Consider the following 24,928-nt stretch of genomic DNA (forward strand, 5'->3'; position numbering starts at 1 on the left):
CACACACACATTTATACAAACCACACACACACACACACACATATAAGGACATACACATATGTACATAAATATTTCTAAGGGGTGGGAAGCAGGGATGAAAGAATAAGTCACTGAAAAAATTAACCCATAAAAAATAACCGTAATATTAATTTAAAATCTCTTTATTTTGTACATTTTAGTAAATTAACCTTTTAAGATATCCTATTATATAAAGTTGTAAGCTTTTCTTTGTCTGTAGCAAAGGATCTCGCTAACCGCTAAACCGATATGGTTCCCCCTTTTAGTGAAGTTTCTTATATGTCTAGGGAAGGTTTTTAACTTTTTTTGGGGAGGGTATCTAAACACTAGAGGCCTCTGGGGGCATGGCCGCTAGTATTTATAAAACTAGAGGAAAAACCTACATGAACAGACCCTAATTCAGCTTTTAACCTATACCTGCTTCCCTGACAAGGAAGTGACTTCAATACATTACCTATAGTTAAGACAGGGAGGGAGGAGACATTGGACTATTTATTATACTGAGCTGGATCTTTAAATGTGTAGCCGTTGGCGTGGCTGTAGCCGTGGCCGTAGTCATGGCTGTAGTTGTAGTTGTAGTCGTTGTCGTAGGCGTAGCTGTGGTTGTAGCTGTAGCCGTAGTCGTCGCCACAGTGCTGCTAATAAAACATGGATTTTTAAATGATTTTACAGAAGTGCAATGCCGGCTATCCTAGAATTATGGATATCTAAAATCTTTTATGGCCCACCTAAAAATAAATTATTTTCATCAGAGAAATGAAATTATATTTTATACAAAATTACTATTTTAATAACACATTTTAAATGTTTGTAATATTTACATATTATTAAGGGTTTTGAGCCAATGTAGTTGGTACTACGGCTGGCATGGCCTATATCGTGCTGGGGCACGGCACAGCACGACATTGCACGCCCGGCCAATTGCCCAGCACGGCTGGACAGACAGCCACTACACACAAGACGAAGGGAGAGTCCAATAAATTCAATATAAATAAAAAAATACATTCAATTACTAAAATTTAAAAAATGTAATCATATTCCAACCTTATCAATAATATTGCAGTAATAAATCCCCAAAAGAATTTAATTTAATTTAAGTATATTTATAGTTTTATCATATTAATTTCCTAAATACTGTCTCTTTATGTAACACAGGCAACATACTTTATTAGTATTACCCAATACCCATACGTGACGGTTCAATATTAACAAATCATTCCATGCCCGTACGTTATTTTATACATCATATAAATAAACTACATCCTAACTTTTATAATTTACTTTTATTTTATTATTTATAAAAACCACAATTAAAATATTTTTATGATAGTTTTTAAATAAAATATTCCATGCCCGTACAATTATTCATACATTCATTTAACAATTATAATTTACGTTTTCAATAGTTTTACGTTAAAATTATCAAAAGCAGCTGTCTTCGTGGCTTTAGCAACGCTTTAGCCACACCAACAGACTGTGGTCACTTTTAGCGTGGTTAACCACGCTCCGATTACAACTACGCGTTGTCAATATGATTTAAAGATCGCATTTTTTTTTTAGGCCACGATTACGCGTGGTTAATATGATTTAAAGATCGCTATTAGGTTGGTGGCTGTAACTCTGACCACGACTACAGCCACGGCTACGCTTTTAAAGATCCAGCTCTGGTGCCAAATGTTTTGTAGTCAAAACTTTTAGTTCAAAACTAGAAGTATCAAAACATTCTAAATAATATTTTTAATCTAGAGAAGGAATAATTTTGTCATCGTATTAATTTATCATTCATTGTCTTATCCCTTAAGATCTTTGACGATTAAGAAAGCAACACGTAGGTAAACTTTTGGCTCCACCTTTGACTCCATTCAATACAAGTATATTGTTATTAAGATTAAAGAAAGGGGTAGTTTATCGGTTAAATAGATAGGTAATAGAACAAATATATATTTTAAGATATTTTTTTTGTGTTTTTAGTTTGTTTGTCTGTTAATTACTAAACCGATTGGGTTCTCTATTTTAGGAAATCTTTGCTTAAGAGTTTTACACTATTTCATTTATAATATTTTGGGTAGGTTTTAGGCTATTTTTATTCCTCCTTACCATCCCTTTGTATGCAGAGCCCCTAGATGCCAGGGACACAGGCGCTAGTATCCTTTAAAATGTTATTTTTTGAGCTTATTTAATTTTATAGATGTTGAAAATATACTATACTATAAAGATATATGGATGGTTTTTTTAAAAATCTACGAAAATTTAGCTGTCCATTTATCCATGAGGGGTTGCAATTTTTCCATGTCATAAGAATAAATTACTTCTTCTTTGGGTTAACAAAAGTAAACTACATAAAGGAATAAGAATTCTTAATTTTCTTAATTCAAACCTAATCTACCTAAACTACTATGTCAGATGATTGACATTAATATTGAATATTGGAGAATGCCTTATATGACTTTAAATCAAAGGGTTGATTGTCTGAAAGATTAGATTAGTAGAATAGGTCCTAAGTGTTTCATCTTCAAGGCCTAAGTTTTTACATTGAACAAGATAAGACAAACTAATGAACGCTCATTTCTGTAGATGAAAATTATTCGTGAAAAGTTTGCACCCTGTCAGTTTGAACAACCCAATCAAATTTTGACAAAGGTTTTTTTTAACGGATACGAATATAATAATAAAAATTATAATTTATAGTCAAATGTCCCCTCCCTTTTAGAAATAATGATTAATTTTCCATAGTATTTATCCTTCCCTTTGGAATGGTGTAGTAGTGTAGGTATGTGAATTTGTGAAATTTTTGTGTCAGGATTCTGAGGTTTACACATTTTACAGCCCATCCATCTTCAGAGGTTTTTTTTATCATCCTTGTTTCCGTTATTATGGTTTTATTACATTATAACAACCACTAGTAGCGTCGCTTCTAGCCTCTAGGGTCTTTGCCTTATTAGGAGTTAGACGTTAATCTCCTACATTTATTTATGGCCTGTATAAAGATGTTAGTTTGATAAAGTAGTCTTGGGTTGAGATGGATCAATAGCTTTTAAAACTAAAAAAAAGAAGATTTTTTGGAGGATGTTTATATTTTTCTTCTGGCTATAGATTGATGGCTTAATTTCTCGCCAAATAGTCTAAAACCTGACCTAGACCAATAATAAACTTTTCTTAAAATTGCGACATTGCAGATGTACTCTTTTTGTAAATCAAAATTCAAGAAAAATGTACAAAAAGTTTTTGAGCTAACGAATGAGATAACATGATTATAAAAGTTTGGATACAACTGTAATGTGATTTACAAGTCCAATGCGAAGACGAAGAAAGTCCCTCAAAAAATCAGCATGTTATGTCATAAAAACGAGGGATTATCCATCTCTTTTTTAGGGGTTTTCTTTCCCACTCCTTCTCACCTCATCCCTCATTTTTATGACGTCATTGAAGGACTTTCTTTGCCTTCTCCAATGCTCCTTCCCTTCCATACAGCGGCCAAAAAAATTAACATATAAAAATGTCTAAAAAGACATTTTCATGTTGTTTTTATTTTGTAATCATTCAATCTTCATGGAATTTGACAATTGTGAAAGTTTTTATTTTTCTTATTTTTTAATTCAAAACAATTTTTGTATCTTTTGTTAGTTAGCTCTATGGCTTTTTATTTTTAGAAGCAAAGCTAAATGCATATAACTAGGGTATGAGCGTTCGTCCTGCTGTCTAATGATCAATAAAAGATTTTTTTAATTTTACTGATTAAAACTAATGGTCAAAACTTGTCGACACTACTGCTAGTAAAAGTGGCGGCACAGATTATGACGTCAAAAAAAATTAACCAATGAGAGGCCACTATAAATTTTACCATTTGTCAATTACAGTGTATACTGGCCTCTCATTAGTTCATTTTTTAATCTGTGCCGACACTTCTTTAATATCCCCTTCCTCCCTTGTTATTTCCTTGGCTATTTTTATTCAGTTAATTAGCTCCAAAATATTAAAATTTATTACAAAAATAGAAACAAATTTATGCTTTATAGTTTTAAGCTTTTGATTAAGATTTATAGCTAGTCAGAATAGTTATTTATCGCATCGTATTATAGACAGCTTTCCACTTAAAAATTATAAGAACAAAACCAGTTTTGTTAGACCCAAGGATTTTATTTCAATATTCGTGGAAAATTGTCTGCAATACGATGCTATACATGATTTTTTAGTATAGCTTAGAATCAACTCTAATCAAGCGGATATTAATCGGTTTCGAAGCCATACTAGAAACCATTTTAAAGACAACGTAACTTTTTTTTCAAGAAATCTATTTTTCAATATGGCGTACATTATTTAATGTGTCAACTTGTAAAAAAAGGAGGACAGAAAAACCCCGTAGACCAAGAATGTACGCAAGTTAAGTATACATGTGAAATTAACCTCTAAAATACTGCTTCTAAAAGTCTGGTGTAAGGAATCCTTTTGTTTTAGTACATTAACCCATACACGTACAAAATGTACAGAGTATTATATCGGACCCTAAATTAACCCGCCATCAACAAAAAATCTTCCACAATTGAAAGCATGAAATTTTCCACATGAAAGTTGTTGAAAAGCATGAAGAAATAAAATCAGATTTCAATGTTTTTGTTCATTTCTTAGCACTGAATTTCTTTTTATCTGTTTCCGGCTCTAGGGGGGGGGGGCATCAAGGAGGGCATGGGAGGGGCAGCAAGGTGGGGGTAGGGCAAGGGTGAATCATAACTTTCACCCCCCTTTATAAAAAGTACCTTTAAAAAATAATTCATAACAAAAAACTGAAGATTTTACACCATATGCAAAAAAAAGTTTTTTAAAAATGGAAAATGCAAAACCTATAATTATTTAGAAATTGGCTAACTGCACTGATTATTTTATTATCCTTAAAACAATTGATATCTTTTTATGAATTTACCATAAAGAAAAATATTAAAGTATAATAATTGCAGTTAATCAGGGATCTTAAGGGATAGGACAATGACGAAAAAATTACCTCTTCTGTAGATTACAACTAATTGTGGATAAGTTTAGACACTTAGAGAACAGATCTATAGTATAGATGTATATACATACAACTACCTCCATTTCTTTTTCAAAGACCTTGTTTGTCTGCTTCTCAATGATTTTCTGCTACTTGGCTGTGTTAATATAAGCGAAACTATTGGTTTATTTTTAATGACCCAATAGAAAGGTTGCACAAGGCGGTTGCGAGGGGGAGATACAGTCATTTAGCCCTTTACTCTAATACTTAAAGTTTCCATAGCCAAATCAAGATTAAATACAAGTAACCAGGTTTAAGAAAAACACATTAAAACTTTGGGTACAAGTATAATTTACAGTCCAATGTTCCCTCCCTGACTGGTTAAACCTCAACTATTCCCACATTACGACCAGAATAGAAAGAAAATTTCTAGTTTTATAACCAGCATTATTGATTTCAAACTTAAAATTGTGCAACAATAAATATAAAACATATAAATAAACAATTCTATGATTTGCCCAATTGGATAACAATCTATATTGCATAGTAGAACAATTGGTTTATACTCTTCAGGTAATGTACCTACTGGTCCTGTGGTGGTTTTAGGCTATTTTATTGGGGGGGGGGGCGAAGCCGCTAGTGTTGGAAAAAGAAAGATCAATTTAATATCTTCAAAATTTCGTCACATGTATTATGGGATGAAATCATATGTGACAAAAAATAAACATAAATCTCCGAAATTTTGTATTAATTGGACAGCTTCTTGTGTTCGATTGAACATCTAGGGTAATAAATCTATTTGTGAGGCACTGTGGTCGCTGTTATTACAATAATTTGCATGTTTAAACCTTTTTTTTGTACATTCTTGTAAATATAATAATTCTATATGGCCCTCAGCAAGGCATTATTCCTTGAAAATATATATGTAATAAGCTAACCATAATTAATGATTAGTTTGTATGATATGAATTTAATAATATATGTGTCGGAGGTAAATCATGAGAAATGGTTTTTTGTTATTGTTGTTACAGTCTTTTTTGCTTGACCCACTTATTTTTTATTTATTTAAGTATATTATATCATGAGATCATAATAAACTTTTTGTCAGGAAGGGAGGGGACATTGGACTTTTAACTTAAAAACTTTGGGGACTTTTATTCAATCTATATTGGGTTAAATAAACTAGCAGTATCCAACTTTTTCAAAAAAAATTTTATTGGGTAGTACATGAATTTATCGACCATTGTTTTATCCCTTTAGTAACGGACTTTTTATAATATACAATTAATTTCTATTTATCATTAATATAATGTTAAAAAATAATCTAGATTTTCATTTTTTTTCAGACTTGTTACTGAGTTAAAAGACAAATAAATCAATCAAGATGCGACTGAACGCCGTGGTGGGACTATTGGTTTGGTTTGGCAGCTCAGCTGTTCTTGGCCAGGATATCCTCGACTCATGCCCCCCAGAAATGGTCACATTTGAACTTGTTACAGGTATAGTCAAAGAATCTTTAAAATATAACTTACAACCCTATTCTTTTATTTCTTTCAGTCTATATTTTATGTATGTTATGATTATTTACTTTATAGCTCACTTGGTTCGTCGGTCTATCAAATTTCAATAGCAGAAATGACCTAGGCACATCTCCTCTATAAATTACTTGATTCTTTGTTCTGTTTGCATTCTGAAATACATCAAACTTTAAATATGTGTTTTTCCTCCTTTATTTTTAAAGAAAGACTGCTTAAGTTTTCTGTGAAGATTTATATGACTAGAAAGCATCTACTCTACAACTCATTATGTCCGTATTACTATCAATTATGCTGATCTGCTAGGGTGTTATTGTTACTTTAATATTTATAAGCTTCGCTTCTAATAGTTGTTGTCATCCATGTTTAAAATTACATTTAAATAATTTAGGTTATGTTTACACTGCTCCCTCCGACATGCTGGACTCCCAGCCTGGCACCCTCATGTTGACCGACTGTATTGACACTTGTCGCGCCAACAGCTCCTGTCGGTCAATTAACTACGAAACCGGTTTGTGTGTGCTCTTCAGCTCATCAGCTGATCAGGGACGGATACTTAAATATTTTTTCTTTAATTTTTGTTCATATTAACTTTTTTGGTATAGTCTCTTTTGTGACAACGCCTCTTAAGGGGCGCTTCATTTTATAATTACAGAATTTTTTATCCTATTTCTAGCCCCTATGGGGCAATCACCTAACCTAACATAACCTATTAAAAGCTACTGTAAAAATGCGATGAAACGCCTCTTAAGAGGCGTTGCCACGAAAGGTACTATACCCAACTTTTTTTCTTAATATTTTTTTCAGTGTTTTTAACAAAATACATTTCAATATTTTGGCCTCCAATAAAATCTGGTTAACGCAGTTCTTTTCGTGGAAATTCATTTAAGTATGGGGCTCAGAATGTGGGACAGCTGACGCCCTCACAGTTCCCCGTGTTCACCATCTATGTGCAGAAGAACTGCCTGCCCAGCGCCGGCCTCTGCGATGCTGCCTGGAGCTTTGAAAGGGTTATGGACCACCAGCTGAATACACAGGTCAGAGGATTATTAAGTTAGGTTATGCAATAAGAGAAAGCTCAAAGGATTTGGTATCCTCCAAGGATCTTAAGAGATAAGACAACGGACGATAATTTTATTTACACTCCAAATTGTGAAAGATAAAAATTGGAGGAAAAGTTTGTACCACCGAATCATGATTTAATGCCAGAGGTTGTAAGAATATGTTTTAAACTTTGGGAACCATTTAAAATTATATTCTAATATCCCCTCCATCTTAAGTATCCAAACATAACATATAAGAATTTTTCAATTCTTGTAGTTTCACAAAAAGAGAAAAAAAATGAATTGCATTATTTTCTAGAAATACTTATTAACAGGTTTTTAAAAAATAATTAAACTTTTTTTTTATAAGTTAAAGTACCGCAAATGCAAAATAAAAACATTTTATTTTATATTTCTAAAATGCAGTTTATACAAATATTTAAGACTGCAATTCTACTTACTTGTTAGCTTGGAAAGATTTACTATTCTTAAAACTGTTTATTTCATGTGTAACACATCAGGGAGGGAGGGGATAGTGGACTTAATATTACACTGGTACTCAAAGTCTTATAAGCACATTATCTAATTCTATGGTTTAAAAACTAGAAGTATTTATGATTTATTGGTTACAACTAGAAGTTTCCAAACTTTTCCATCAATAATTTTAATCTACATAAGGGGTAATTTGTATGATCATCATTGGGTATGAACATATATTTATTGTATATTGTCTTATCCCTTGAGATCCCTGGTGACAAAAATTCTTTCTTTTTTTATTTACTTTTTTTGCATAACAATTGCATGTTATGTTTTACTTTTTTAGAGACAAATAAAGATAAATTCTAATGCATACTTTTGTTGAAAAATTTTGTATTAAAGAGCCTTTATTAAAATAAGATAGGTAGTTTGTTCGTTTGTTTGTCTGTTCCAATATGTTTTTAATTTTCATTAATTAATGATTGGTATAAGAATTCAGAAGGGATATTGAAGTGGTGTGTCCACTGTACACCCGCAAGGTGACCTACCCAATATACCCTCCTTGACAAGGGTTTACACCTCTATGATACACCTGTCTAAATTAGGTTTAGACAATTACCTTCCATTCTATAGTAAGAATTAAAGCCCTCTATAGGGGATAGTCATCCCCCCTAGATTTAAACTTAGAATTAGGAAAAAAACGTTGCTTTAAGAATCCCAAAGATATAATCATTAAGGAAGTTTCATTTAAAAATATAATGTTATCATTTGTAGATTATTTCATTTTTGTCAACGTCATCTAAAGTATAATTAGATCTTGATCTATTTTTTTGATGACAGACAAATTGAGGATCCGATTTTGTACAGTATATATTCTGTACATATAGGCTTTCTAAATGTAAAAAGACGAAGATTTTTAAAAGTAAAATTTTAATTAATATTTTCAAGTAGTATTTAAACAGTCATTTGCCATTACTATTATTATCATTTGCCATTGTACTATAAAACTTGCGCACACTCTAGGACTACTAGGTTTCTGTCACCAGTTTTTGAGTGTAATTAGAAGGTAGAAGTAAGCATTAAGTACATTTTTGTTTTCTCACTTTCACTTTCTCACCATCGATCAACAATTATCTTTGGTTACTGAATTGTCTAATAAAATGCTTGGCATTAAAAAAAAAATAGTTTCCTTGTGTAATGGAAGCAAAAGTTTATCAAGAAGAATTAAACTTATTGGTGGAAAAGTTTGGACACTGCTAGTCAAATTGAGTTTTAGTAAAGAACCCAAAGTTTTTAAGCCAGCGAGTTAGAGAACGTGTATATAAAAGTTTAGGAGCTTTTATAATTAAAAGTTCAATGTCCTTTTATTTCTCTCTCCTTTGTCTCTTTGGATTAGGTCATATTGAGAACTGGGTAGACCCGACAGGCTAGGTCACATCATATTAAAATAACTAAAAATAAGGAGGAGGGTGGGGGTTTCTGTGCTCTCTGGGCATTTTGAGGAAAAGCACTGAAAAATTTTCTAAAACAATTGGCATTTTACAATAAGATGGTAAATTTTTGAGCTGATAAAGAAAATTTATTGTTTAAAATGTTAAACATTTAGAAAACAAGAAAATCTTAATGTCTATTTAGCAGTTACTTTAGGGATTTGAAATGGAGTGAGGGGACATTGGTCTGTAAATTACACTGGTACCACGTTTCCTTATTGGTTGGCTTAAAAAATTCAAGTAATCTTATTGAATCTTAATTGGTTAGTTCAAACTATCAAAGTTGAAAATTTTAAACCAATTATTTAAATATATTGTAATTTTTTGCATCACTTTATCATTCATTGTCTTATCCCTTAGTATTTGAATACATAGAAATGAAAGTAAATGATTAGAAGGGGTATGAGTTATATGCAACTCTGCCCACTCCCTCCCTTCCTGGGGGGAGGGGGCTCTCCTGATTTTGTATTTGGGTCTTGGAAATCAGCTAATAGTGTCATAAAAATAAACACAGCCAAGTCCTTGCAAAAAAAGCAATTTATTAGCAGACACAAAGTGTCTCCACCACTTGTAGTAACCCTTGTAAGTACATACTTTTTGACAGGGTTAGCTTTAGAACAGGAAATAAGAATAATTGAATGATATGTAAATTGTAATATTAGTAATATATTATGTAATAATATGATTGGTTGGCATTATGCTTTAGGGCAAAAGAAGATATTTTTGTTTTTTCTTAACCATATTCAAGTTAGAATATCAACTTTTTTGATTAGTTTGATTTACTCCAGAATTTCACCTTTTTATTCTACTTAAAAGCATGTTATGATTCATGTAACAGTTAGGTACAATTTAGAAAGCGTAGCAACTCTATGATCGATACCTGAAAGCCAGCAGGTTCATTTAAACATAATGATATTTTAGTTTTTGAAAACATATTTTACATTATATAATTATCCTATCCATCTGACTTTTGATATAATGATTCCTAAGATAATAAGGAACAATTTTAATAGCAACGCGTCTATTTAATTAAGTCCTAAAATGAAAGTAGGTCAATAAACTGCAAGTAGTTAAGCAATTTTGCAACAAATCTACATACAATTTTGTTTAGTCTTATGAATGTATATTCTTTTTTCTCTCTCACTCTACAAGTGTTAATGTTCGTTTGTCTTAACATCTGATTTCAAGCTTTGCTTTTATAGATTTATCCTCTTTGTTATAAATAAGTGAAAGCAACTTGAAACTCGCAATTGAAAAAACTAATAAATTTATCGTCCAAATCTTGATCCTTGAAAATATCATTATTCAAATTCGGGATCATGTCTGATTAGTCTTAATAAACCTCATTTTAAAATTAACAGGATGTCTGTCTGTGTATACGTCTGTGTTTGTCCTTTCTTTTTCTGTTTTTTTTTTTGTAGAAATGGTGGAATTCTATTAGGTTTGATTGCAAGATTTTACAAACGTTTTACCAATAATCTTAAATAAGTGGTGACTTTATTCATCATCATTTGAGATGTATATCAACTAATCATCCATTGTCTTATCTCTTTACATCCCCGATCCATCGTATGTGAAACCTGATCCCAAATTTTCAATCATCCTAATTATAGATTCAAAAATCGTCCAAGCATTGAAAAGTAAAAGTTTTATTTTTGAAAAGAAATAAATCAAGAAATTTGAATTATTTTTACATGCTTGCTGCTTTTTTGATATGATTTCACTTATAACATAATTTAATGGTATAATAGTTATTTCTCGTATCGTATTATAAACGATGCTAGACATAGTTTTTTCGTATGGATGAGAACCGGATTCGAATGAATACGAGAAAAATGTTTTAAATTCAAGTACTACACAGATACAGGGGATAAGACAATGGACGATAAATTCAAAAGAATAACAAAAGTTGTTACACTGCGAAATTTCTAAAAATTTCTAAGCCAATGAATAAGAGAACTAGTTTTAAAACTTTGGGTACCATTAAAATTTAAGGTCCAATTATTAAAAAAAGGCTTATAAAAATCAAAGTACATACATTTTTATATGAATGAGATATCTACAATTTAGTTGTGTTTAAATGACACATTGTTTTATCAAATATATATTCGTCCATACCTTATTAGAAGCAAACCTACTCTAGAATTAAGTTATGTCCGTCAGTTCACCGCTAGTCCATTATTATATTATTCAAAGGGTAGAGGACTGTAGCTTCTATCGGTCCCCAAAGTTTATTATTGTCTAAAAGATTTAGTGGACATATTTTAAATTATAATTTGATTAAATAAACTAGCAGTTTTTAAACTCTTTCAACAGTAATTTTAATCTACAGAAAAGGTAATTTTGTATATCATAAATGTATTGTATTCAATTTATCGTCCATTGACTAATTCCTGTTCAAACTGTTAGTAATATTGGACATTTTGTAGCGATTCGTTTGTGGGAAAAAGGTATCTTAGTTCCCATTAGGTGCATACAACCAGGGGCGTCCAAGCTATTTTTTTTGGGGGGGGTAAAAAATTTTAGGGGGGGGGGTAATTCGTGTTTGGGGGGGGTAAAATGGCGCGCGAAGCGCGCCGAAATTTTTTTTTACCCCCCCAAAAATTTTTACCCCGGGGGTAAAATTTGATTGGGGGGGGTAATTACCCCCCCTAAAGTCTGTTGGGGGGGGTAAATACTCCCCCCAAATCTGTTGGGGGGGGTAATTACCCCCCCCAAACTAATTTACCCCGGGGGTAAAATTTTTGGGGGGGGTAATTTAATTATGTAAAAAAAGCACCTACCTAATCTATTAAGTTAATAAGTACTATCCTATAACATAAAGTAGTAAGTAAGGTTTATTTGACTATAGCTTCAGATTTCATTACTTTTAATACTGAGTTCTCCTTTTTAGGAAAGTTCCACACTATTATAGGTCAATCCTTTGAGTGGTTTTAGGCTATTTTTCTCCTCCCTTTTTACCCTTTAGAAAACACGAGTTCTTAGATGCTAAGGGCGCCACTACTATTCAAATATATAGTAGTATCTCATTCTTTAGAACATAAAAATACAATAATTAACTCACTAACCAATGAACCAATATGATTATACTTTAAAGTGAAGCGTCTTATAGGTCCTGGTAAGTTTTATAACTAGTTTTGAGACACCCTGACATCCTCCCAAAAGAAATCGCCTATAGAAATTCTTTTTCATTATTTAATGAAATATTTAATTTAGTTAGGTATCTATTTTATGGAATCTTCAGTGCTTTACAATTACAAAAAAAAAATTTCAGTAAAATTTTTTTTTTAAGAACATTCAATTTGGGGGGGGGGGGGTAAATACCCCCCCAAAAATTTTTTTTTAAAGAACATTTATTTTGGGGGGGGATAATTACCCTCCCCAAAATGGTTTGGGGGGGGTAAATACCCCCCCCAAAATCGTTGGGGGTGCCTACGGCACCCCCAAGGTAGGGGTAATTTTTTTTTGGGGGGGGTATTGTTCAAAAAATTTTGGGGGTGCCTACGGCACCCCCAAAATCGTTTGGGGGTGCCAAATGGCCCATTACCCCCCCCCTTGGACGCCTATGCATACAACTCAACCAATATTTTTTACTAGCTAAATTCTTAAAAAAGTAATTGTATAATACAGCATTGAAGAACATTGACAAACTAAATATTTTAAATAGGCTAAAATCATTATCCTATTTTATAAAGTTGTAAGCTTTTTTTGTCTGTAGCTGAAGACTTTGAAAACTCCACTTTAGGGAAGCACCATATAGGTTCAAGGAAGGTTTAAGGCTATTTTATTCTTAGATTTAAGTCTTGGAATGGTTTTGGATTATTTTTCTGACATTACCTACCCTACAGAGTCTTTAGATTCCCGCTAGTTTATTATTGATTCACTAAAATATTGTTTTTTTTTTAAATAGGTTATTCAAGTTTTTTTTTTGACGATTTTCTATGCACATTAGTTCCCACACACACACCCAACACATACACACACAAACACATACACACACACACACAAATTCTAAAAGTTTTCCCTTTTTAACAAGATTTCCCTAACTCTAAGTATACACCTCTACAGCTGAAATTCCGTGACAGTAATTGTTTTCACAGATTTTTTTTTTGTAGAAGGGTAGAGACAATGGACTATAAATTATACAACAAAACTTTGGGGACTTTTATTAAATCTTTTAAACTAGCAGTATCTAAACTACTATAATAATTCTAATTTTCAGACAGGTACATTTGTTTCTCATTATTGGGGATGTACATCAAAGTTTAAAAAATAACATAATAATGTAAGAAAATGCATATTCTAATTTATATGAAAGTCCATAACATAAAAAAATGTTGGTCTATTTACATGTCTCTTTATCCCTGGATTTAGCTGGAATATCCTGAAGCAAAAATGCGCCAATACTCCGCCATTCACAGTTTTCTTTTATGATCTTCTCTTGGTCAGGCATTTCGGGGATATCTAGGGATAAGACAATCTATGATAAATTGGTGTACACCCTACATTGCCTTATCTGTAAATTAAAGTTATCGGTAGACTTTTATAAATATTAAATAAAATAACTTAAAGTTTTTAAGCCAAGGAATGGGATTTCTTGATAATTATACTTTTGGATTATTTGGTCTATTTACCCCTTCTCCCTGTATTTTATAAATTTAATAAGTATATATGTGTGTATGTGTGTGTGTTTGTGTGTGATTGTGTGTGTGCAAATATTTTTGCAAACAATTGTTCACATGTGCGGTTATTATTGCCGTGCGGGCAAAAAGTTGTTGCCTCGCGGGTATCAGGTTCTATTCTCTGGTATCCATTTAGTGGTTAGGAGATTATATTGCACGGATCTTGCCATTATCTGTATAGATGAGGAAGGGATGGGACATAGGACTGTAAATTATACTCTTGCCCAAAGAGTAATTTTGTCTCCCATCATTGGGGTAGTTCATCAATTTATCGCCCATTGATTTTACTACATCAAGAAATTTTCGAACTTTTCTATTAAAAAATAATCTATAGAAGGGACAATTTGTTTATCATAATTAGATTGTACATAAAGTGACTGTCTATTGTCATTTATTGTCTGTTTGAGAATTTAGATAGCAACCTAACTAATTTTTTTTGTGTAGATTCCCTAGTTATTTAAATTTTATTTTAGATTGAGAAGCGCGGCAAGGTAGACTCAAGACAGCAGTGTATGCAGCTGTGCTTAGAAGAAACAGACTTTGAATGCAGGTCAGTCTAATAATTAAAAATGGACCAATCACATATCTCCTTGTCAAAATACAAGCATACTATTGGATGTCTCTAAACTGGACCAATCACACGTCTTCTTGTCAAAACACCAGAATCCTATTGGGTGTCACTAAACTGGACCAATCACATGTCTCCTTGTGTAAAAAAACCAGAAGACAATTAGGTTTTTCTAAACTGGACCAATCACATGTCTTCTTGTCATAATACCACCATACTATTGGATTTCATTTGACAAAGGAGAAACGTGATTGGTTGATTTTAGCAGTAAATTATTAGTTACAAAATTGAAAGTTTAGTTTAATTTACTATTTATTTTGACAATTTTAATTTAATGTCATCTTAGCCTCTTTTAAAATGTATTAACAAAGGGCGTGTCAAAGGAAAGCTGAAAAAATCAACCATTATCTTAAATGAATCAATAGTTACCGCATTACATATATATGGGAGTATTCGCCATAGTTCAGGTGTTGGAAGATTAAAAAATGCGCTAAATACCGTTAAATTGTCGGACACTTTTTATGTGGAACTGCGACAGGAAATTAGAATGATGCACTAGTTTTTTGTTGCTCCTTTTAAGCAGTATATTTATAAGTCATCTTTCAGATTGCAGTTTAATGTGAGATTAAAGATACATTCAATATAACGGGTGTGCCTAGTCTAGCAGAGAGGAAGGGGACATTGGTCTGTTTATTAAACTAGTCCCCAACGGTTTTTAATGATGTTTTCTTATTCCTTGGCTTAACAACTTTGGGGACATGATTGGTTGGTTGATCAAGTTGAATGTCCAAGGTTTTCAACCATTAATTATAATCTACAGAAGGGATGATTTTGTTTATAATCATTGTGAATGAACATTAATTTATCGGCCATTAGCATAAGTAGTTTATTATGCTGAAGTAAATGCATCCTAAATTTACAACTGTTAGTATAGTTTTTTTGTATCATAAATTTAGGTACTTTTCAATAATCTTAATTGGGTTGTTTAAACCTGCAGTTTTTAAACTATTTTCACAATAATCATAATAATAAGAAGGGATAATTATGTTTATCGTAATTTGGGGTTTAAATTAATTTATCACACCAAAGTTTAATTACATGTTCATAATTTTCTATATTGTTAAAAATAAAATGAAAGTGTCACAATATGCAGCTTAATTTACAAAAGTTCATGTCATTTACATGGGATTTCCAAGCACAAGGCCTTAGATTTATTTATATGAGCGATTTACTTCTGTCTAAAAGCGCTTAGATTAAGTATGGTTTTATGGATCCAAAGGGATAGGACAATTGGATATAATTATTACAAAATGTTATCCCTTTTGTGGATCAAAATTATTGGTGGAAAAGTTTGGACAAAGCTAGTTTCCACAAACCAATCATATTAAAACTTATATTGCAAATAGGGAGAAAGACTAAACTACATAACTTTTGTGTCACTTTTGAGGAAGACGATTCCTATATGACGTCATATAAAGGGAAAAGAAAAGGTAAGAGGGGAGAAAATCTCTTTAAAAGAGATGGGAGAAAAGGGAATCGTCTTCCTCAAAAGTGACACAAAAGTTATGTAGTTTAGTCTTTCTTCAAATAGGTAAAGGTATAATATTCTTTTTAGATTTGCAATCCAAGGTTACGGAAAAAAACTTCATTAAGCCATTGTAAAAATGATGAAATTTTTCATAAAAAATGTTGATTTATATAAATTGTGTGAAAAATCCGTAAATAAGATATGAAGATAGATTTACTATTTTACTTACAATATTACAATAACATTGTGCAAACTTCCCAGGACCTTAAGACAGGGCTGTTTATTGTATTTAGGGATCTTAAGGGATAAGGCAATGCAATTAATATACACCCTATATTATGATGAACAAAATCACCACTTAAAATAATCATAAAAAAGTATCTAAGCCAACAAATGAGAGAACTTGCTTTAGAAACTTTGGGGACCAGTATAATTTACAGTCCAATGTCCGCTTCCTCCCTACTCTATTCGTTCTTCTATACATTTTTGGACCTACCCCCCACAAAATGATTATAGAAAATATTCACCCCTGTTTCTAAAAATAAAACATTGAAAAAAGCATTTACAATTTTTCTATACTTGTCCTATTATATTAAAATTTTCAAGGGTGACACTTTGTTTAAAAACTGCTGTAGGCCTTACTATGAAGTTTATTATTTAACTTGAAAACAATGGTCGTAAAATTATTTATGTTTTACAATGCAAAGTGATTCATTCTTTTATTTTTTCTTCATTGTAATAAACAAAAATTAGATAAAATATGAAAATATAACAATTTTACTTCGAATAATGATTTGCTCAGTAAGGGAGAGAACATTAGACTATCCTTAGAATAAAGTAACATGATGTCTGTTTGTCTGTGTGTTTGTATGTTTGTACCGAAGGATCTCGCTAACAGCTGAACCGATCGTGTTCTCCTTAACATGGTAGCTTCTCATACGTCCCGGGAAGGTACCACCACCCTCCCAAGAGAAATTACAAAAAAAATCAAAAGAAATTTTTTGCTCACAGACTTGAACGCAACATAGACAATTATTTCTCATAAAAGATATCTATAATACAAAGTAGAACGATGTCTGTCTGTCCGTCTGTCCGTCTGTCTGTCCGTCTGAAGCTTAAGATCTCAGTAACCACTGAACCGATTGGGCTCTACTCTTTAGGGAATATACCTACTGGTCCTGTGATGGTTTTAAGCTATTTTCCTGGGGGGGTGGGACACTTTACTTTTTCTTTTTAAATATCAAACCCTTGAGGCACAGCCCCTAGAGGCTAGGGGCGAAGCCGCTAGTTTGAAATAAAGAAAAACATTTAAAGTGCCACTAGAGGCCTCTAGGGGCGTAGCCGCTATTCCTATAACATAAAGTGGTAAGGTTTTTAATTACTACTGAACCGATTGAGTTTTCTAATTTAGGGAAGCTTCACATAGGTCTCAGAGTGATGGTGTATTATGAAGGTCTTGGGATGGTTTTAATTTTTTTTCTGCCTTTAATCTTATACCTTCGAATGTAGAGCCCTTAGGTGCTAGGGGCGAAGCCGCTAGAAAAATATACTAGTCCTCACACAATCTCTCACAAGTTAGCTTAAAAACTTTGTGGGTTTTATATTAAATCTTGATTGTCCATTATTAATTTTGTTTAATAAATGTCAACATCCATTTATCTTCCATATTGTCTTAATATGCCTGGATTTCAAGCAAGTAGAAACTTTTATTATTTGCATAGATTAAAAGCCTCAATGTGATAATCAAATTACTTGAAATCTATAGCTTCATTTAGACATATCATATAAATCATGGTCTTTAGAATAAAGTTAAACGGCAGAAGAAAAACAATTAACTTTAAAGAAAAGACGAGAAAGTTGTACTTTTAACCGATTTTGTAATTGTAAAGGATGTACCTTTTTGCACCATTACTTGTCAAAAATATATAACTATTCTGTCAAAGCTAATAAAGTCAAGTTTATTTCTATCTTATTAATTCTTATTGAAAATTATTGTGTTAGCACCTGATAACAACGTTAAGTAGGTTTTAAGGCAATAATATCTCAACTATTGCAGACACCATTACATTTGATTGTACGACCCTTGTTTGGAAGTCCTTACTGTGAATGGCTCTCCGTATTGGAGAATACCTTGGCCCAAAACAAAAACTAATAGAAAAAGCGTTCTTTATAGACATTTCCTGCCAAAACTTTTTAAGTAGATTAAATTAAACTTGTTATTTAATTTGCTAAGACTTTTATAGAGTATGGCGTTTGAGTGGATTTTTAATGTCTTAAGAGGACATTATTTCTTCTAATCTTTTAAATATACCTATACAACCAGGGTAGGACAATGGAAAATGGATAAAAAAATTCATGTACAGCCCTAAGGATGATAAAAAATGCCCCTTCTGTAGATTAAAATTATTGGTTGAAAAGTTTGGACATTACTGATTTGAACCAACCAATCAAGCTTCTACAAAAATACCCAAAGTTTAAAGTTAGCAAAGGAGAGTGTCAATATAAACCTTTGGGTATCAATATAATTTACAGTCCAATGTCCCCTCCCCTCCCGCATAACATGAAAAAGGAATTATAGAAAAGCTGGTTAAGTAAATATGATTCCCCTCAATTCCCTGGCTGCTATACATACAGAAGGACGGAAGAAAATCAGCTTTTTTTGTGATTATCACGACTTTTCATAGAAAGTGAAATGAAATGAGGTTTATATAAATAAGAGCCGCAGGGAGGAGGGGGACATTGGACTGTAAATTACACTAGTACCCAAAGTTTTATAGAACACATTGTCAAAAAAATTGGTTCTTTGATAAAATTTTGATTGGTTGGTTCCAAACTAATATTGTCCAAAAATTAATTCATCTACTGAAGGGATAATTTTGTTTATTACAATAGGGATGTATATCAAATTAAATTCCCTTGTCCTATCCCTTTAGATTCCTGGTTTTATTTAGAGTAAGAGTTCCTGATCATATCATTACTACAGTGCACATTGGGGCAAATCAACCAAAAAGGGGATTTAATTATTTAGTACCCTTAAAATTCATCTCACAAAAATTTCATTTTATACTTTTTTGTAGGTAATTTAACAACAAACAAATTTGCTTTTATGTTTTTTTTCTGTCATTTGAAAGGAACATGGAGATAAAGGTAATCTTATGAAGGTAGATAGAGAATTACCAGATTAACCCCTCCTGAAAATAGCCCCCCCCTTACCCTATCCATCTATCTATCCATCAATCTATCCATCTATCTATCCATATATCTATCCATCTATCTATCCATCTATCTATCCATATATCTATCCATCTATCTATCCATCTATCCATCTATCTATCCATCTATCTATCTATCCATCTATCTCTCCATCTGTCTATTCATCTATATATCGATCAATCTATCTATCCATCAACTATTCATCTCTTTATCCATCAACTATCAATTTATCCATCCATCAATCTATCCCTCTATCTACCCATCCATCTATCTATCCATATATCTATTCATCTACCTATTATTATGAAGGTAGATAGAAAATTACCAGATTAACCCCTCCCGAAAATAGTCCCCCCTTACCCTATCCATATATCTATCCATCAATCTATCCATCTATCTATCCATCAATCTATCCATCTATATATCCATATATCTATCCATCTGTCTATCCATCTATCTATCCATCTATCTATTCATCTATCTATCCATCTATCTATCCATCTATCTATCCATCTATCTATCCATCTATATATCCATCTATCTATCCATCTTTCTATCCATCTTTCAATCCATCTCTCTATCCATCTATATATCGATCCATCTATCTATCTATCTATCCATCTATCTATCCATCTATCTATCTATCTATCTATCCATCTATCTATCCATCTATTCATCTACCTATTATTATGTAGGTAGATAGAAAATTACCAGATTAACCCCTCCCGAAAATAGTCCCCCCTTACCCTATCCATCTATCTATCCATCAATCTATCCATCTATCTATCCATCAATCTATCCATCTAAAAATATCCATATATCTATCCATCTGTCTATCCATCTATCTATCCATCTATCTATCCATCTATCTATCCATCTATCTATCCATCTATCTATCCATCTATCTATCCATCTATCTATCCATCTATCTATCCATCTATCTATCCATCTATCTATCCATCTATCTATCCATCTATCTATCCATCTATCTATCCATCTATCTATCCATCTATCTATCCATCTATCTATCCATCTATCTATCCATCTATCTATCCATCTATCTATCCATCTATCTATCCATCTATCTATCCATCTATCTATCCATCTATCTATCCATCTATCTATCCATCTATATATCGATCCATCTATCTATCCATCAACTATTCATCTCTTTATCCATCAACTATCAATTTATCCATCCATCAATCTATCCCTCTATCTATCCATCCATCTATCCATCTGTCTATCCATTTACTTATCCATCTACCTATCCATATATCTATTCATCTACCTATCCATCTATCTATCCATCTATCTATCCATCAACTATCTTGAATTTCGTGTTTAAAATGTCTAATTAGGGGTTTTGGTTATCAGAGCAATATAAGAATTTTTTAGTAGCGCAGCTACCCTATCACTAGCTTTTTGGGCCCTTTAAAGTGTAACTAGGTTAATTGTAGTCCGATTTTAGTGTTCAAAGTGTCAAATTTGGGGTCATGGAATTCATTTCAGTAGGAGGGGAGGGGATGGTGTAAATAGGGGTGGATGGGGATCCTTATTTTAGCAAGCTACAAGTTTCACTTTATTTTTATGTTTAATAAATCCATTATATATGTGGGCATGATTAACATAAATTTTTTTAACTAATATCTATATTTATAATGATATTATGATTCTTGTTTACTGTTTATATGTATACTAGCGGCTTCGCCCCTAGCCTCTAGGGGATTTGCCCCAAGAGGTAATTAAACAAGGATGACAACATCCATGAAAGAAGCGAAGCTCTGAAATGGAAGGACAAACGAACATTAACACTTGTGTCAGAACTGAATATTAATGCATGTCTATACAAAATTGTAATTAAAACTGATTAAATACATGTTACTGTTTAAGTACATACTGACGTTTTTAGGACTTGATTATAGAGATGCTTCACTTATAACAAGAGAGGTTATTGAAATAGGAATCAGTATTCAAAACATCAGATGAATAGGATATTTTTAACATTCAAAACCATTATTTGTTGTCAAAAAAGTAAAAATCAGCTTGTTATAAATGGATATACGGACTTTCTGGTAACGATTATAGAGTTGCTGTGCTTTCTAAGTCGTACCTAACTGTTGTAGAAATCAGCATGAAAAGATTGAGATCGATAGGACAATTCTAGCCTGTTTAAGTTAAGTAAAAAAGCTAACTGTACCAGACGTACGGATGGACCGACCCTAATTATAGAAATATGAAAAAATTGAGGAGGATTTTTATTTTTGAAAAAGATCTTTAAACAACCACAGGACCAGTAGATATATTCCCTGAAGAGTGGAATTCAATCAGTTTAGTGGTTAGCGAGATCTTAAGGGATGGGCGGACAGACAAACCGACATATAGCTACTTTGTATTATATATTAACACCTAGGGATCTAAGGAACAAAACAATAACCGATTAATATGTACATCCCCAATATTGATACATATTTAATAAATACATATTTATTAATTATATTACAAAATTATTTGTCTGTAGATAACAATTAGTGGTTGAAAAGTTTTGACACTCATCAACAACACTTAATGAACCAACCAATAAAAAATCAATTAAATTTCCTGAAGTTCTTATGCTAACAAATATAAAAATGTTATTATAAAACTTTGAAGTTTGGGGACTAGTGTAATTAACAGTCCCCTCCCTTTCTAAATAAAACTGCTGACTTTAAACATGAATACCCTGTAACTACATAATTTAAAAACAAAGCATTACCAATAGAGAGACAGATAGACTACTTGCTAATTCAAATTTAGAATGATTATAAGAACCTCACGTTATTTGCATATTAACTTTACCTTTTCGCAGTGAGGTAGGGGACATTGGGCTGTTTATAACACTAGTCCCCAAAGTTTTACAGTTGTGTGTTCAAACGTTTTAACTACTAACTTTAATCTACAAAAGGGGTAATTTTGTGTATTATCATTGGGGATGTACAACAATTTATTGACCTTTGTCTTATCCCTTTAGATCCCTGATATTTGTAATAATCTATAGAAACGATTATTTAGTTACATTAAAACATCAAACATAAAGAGGTTTAGATTTAGGTTTAGCCCCCCCCTCCTCTCCTCCCCATCTTTTAGTGCAATAGAACTTGAAAATATTTATTATTAACTTTAATTCTAAGTCAGAATAAATATTTCCCAATATGTCTATGTTTCTGTGTCTTTTATTTATTTGAATTAAATCTTAAGTTTTGACTTTAAAAGCGCATTTAAACGCCTTTTCTTACAAGCTTTTCGTGCACCCACGTTCAGAAAACGGGCTAAAAACCCCTACGGGGGCGCGGGGGGGTAAATGAGACCAGTACAGGCGATTATGATATGTCTTTGGGTAATCAAATATCGTATTTTTAGTCGGTGGCAACCAGTGAAAACATGTTTCCTCTTACTGTCTTCTTAAATGTTGATTAAAAAACAAACAAATAAAAACTAAAATCTTGACTTCAACTAGAATTATTTAAGACTAATTTCTTCAATTTGTGTTTTTTTTCTTTTATACTGTCAAAATATATGTAATGCATGACTCATTTGAAGTTATTTTGTCTAATTACGTTAATTCTAAGAGATTTTATAAAACTTTTAAAATAGTTGGTGAAACACAAAAAGTATGCTTTTTTCTGTAAGAAAATTTTTGCATTTCTTGACTTCCATGCATTAGAATGCTTACTTAAAAAGCGTATTTTTACGATTCCTTTGAAATCTGATGTACATTGGGTATGATAATACTCATAGAATGTTTAAAACTTGATTTGGGGGTGGTGAATTGTTGCCCCTTGTTGCCCCTATGTGCAGTGTAAAGCCAAGGTCTAAAGTCATTATTTTTTGTTGTTTAACAGCATATATTTACAATTATAGCAGTTTGTTTACTGTCATTCCTAAGCTACCAAAAGGCATTGAAAATAGTAGTATACTAAATACTTAATTAACAAGGACAATTATGTCAAATAGTAGCAAAGCTATTTGATATGAGAAGACGATCGTCGTAACTTAGGAGAACAATGGAGTATAGGAAATATAAAAGGATAAGACAATGGCCGATAAATTGATGTACATCCCCAATGATGATACACAAAAGTACCCCTTTATTGGATTAAATTAGTGGTCGAAACGTTTGCACACTCAACTTAATGATCCAACCAATCAAAATTCACTAAAGTCCCCAAAGTTGTAAAGCCAACGAATAAGAAAACGTTTATAAAACTTTGGGGACTAGTGTAAAAAACAGCACATTATCCTTTCTCATTCTGATGGATTGTACTGAAATTGTTGTTTCTAATTAAAATAGATGTATTCATTATTATTTGACTATTAATTTCTCTTAAAAATAATGTTAGTGTAAAATTTTTTGTTTTTGCCTTTTTTTCAAGAAACCTTTTTTTATTGCACTTGGTTAAAATTGTTGAGATGAATAACGAATAAAAAGTTTACCTAGGAAAAGAATTTATAAAAACTATAACAATATGGTTAGAAGGTATTAGGGGTCTTAATGGTTAATAAAACGGACAATAAATTGAAATATATCCCGCCATAATGGTTTGGTATTTATTGCCATCATATAACTATGTAGTATAATGATATTTAATTAGTAATGTAATAAATCAAACTGTGTCGTTTTCCTCGTTTATAATTAAATAGAAAATTATAAAAACATCCTTTTACTTTTATTTATAAAAGAAAAGATATAAATCAAAATTTTCCTTTATAAATGACTCCCACCCATAGAATCAACTAATTTTTTCTTAATGAATATATCTTAATATGGAGATTTCCCTACCAGTCAGTTACCAGTCGGGCACACAACCCCCCCCCCCTACCCCACCTTTTGAAATTAAGGGGAAGCTAGTTTTTGTCTGTTAGTTTATTAATTTAGGTCAGTTTTGGTAAGGTTATATAAGGTAATGGGTAGCCCGCATGGTCAGGACTTCCCTCAGGGTTAAGGAACGACAAAAAAACTGCAATACTTTTTTTGTATATAAAGGGAGTAAGGGGGGGGGGGGGTAATGCTTGCTTAATGGAAACTGTATATTTGAATAATTAAAATCTGAATATGATTGATGAATATTGTAATATGCACTAAACAAGAAATAAATTAGCTGACCATAATTACAAATTAAGGAATAGCTTAATGACAGGCGAATCCAGTGTCAGATTTTGAACAGTACATTTCTTGTACACATGGGTATTTCTCGAGTTTAACATAAATCTAAAAATATAAAAGTATAACCAGTCAACTACCTGGATCTCCCTGCTTGGGACATTTTTCGTCTGCTCTCTGCTCTTTTGTAACGACTCGGCTGTGTTAATATATTTGTTTTTCAAAGACCCAATTGAAAGTCAGCACAGGG

At 32.1% G+C, this 24,928-nt stretch overlaps 1 protein-coding gene across 2 annotated transcripts in view; it reads left to right on the forward strand.

Moving 5' to 3' along the window:
- The window catches only part of LOC145312156 (uncharacterized), an 83,084-nt gene that overhangs the window by 23,421 nt on the left and 34,735 nt on the right, over positions 1-24,928 (forward strand). Inside the window, exons 2-5 of one of the 2 annotated variants that reach the window (XM_080151305.1) lie at positions 6,349-6,501; positions 6,929-7,081; positions 7,426-7,574; positions 14,703-14,779. In XM_080151305.1, coding sequence (XP_080007431.1) covers positions 6,387-6,501; positions 6,929-7,081; positions 7,426-7,574; positions 14,703-14,779 — 494 coding nt within the window. In that variant the 5' untranslated portion in view covers positions 6,349-6,386. The remainder of the gene's footprint in view (positions 1-6,348; positions 6,502-6,928; positions 7,082-7,425; positions 7,575-14,702; positions 14,780-24,928) is intronic. The other variant, XM_080151306.1, reaches the window with a different exon arrangement.

This window comes from Acartia tonsa, chromosome 2 (assembly GCF_053477335.1).
Source record: "Acartia tonsa isolate MP-2025a chromosome 2, ASM5347733v1, whole genome shotgun sequence".
In the NCBI taxonomy this organism is placed as follows: domain Eukaryota; kingdom Metazoa; phylum Arthropoda; class Copepoda; order Calanoida; family Acartiidae; genus Acartia; species Acartia tonsa.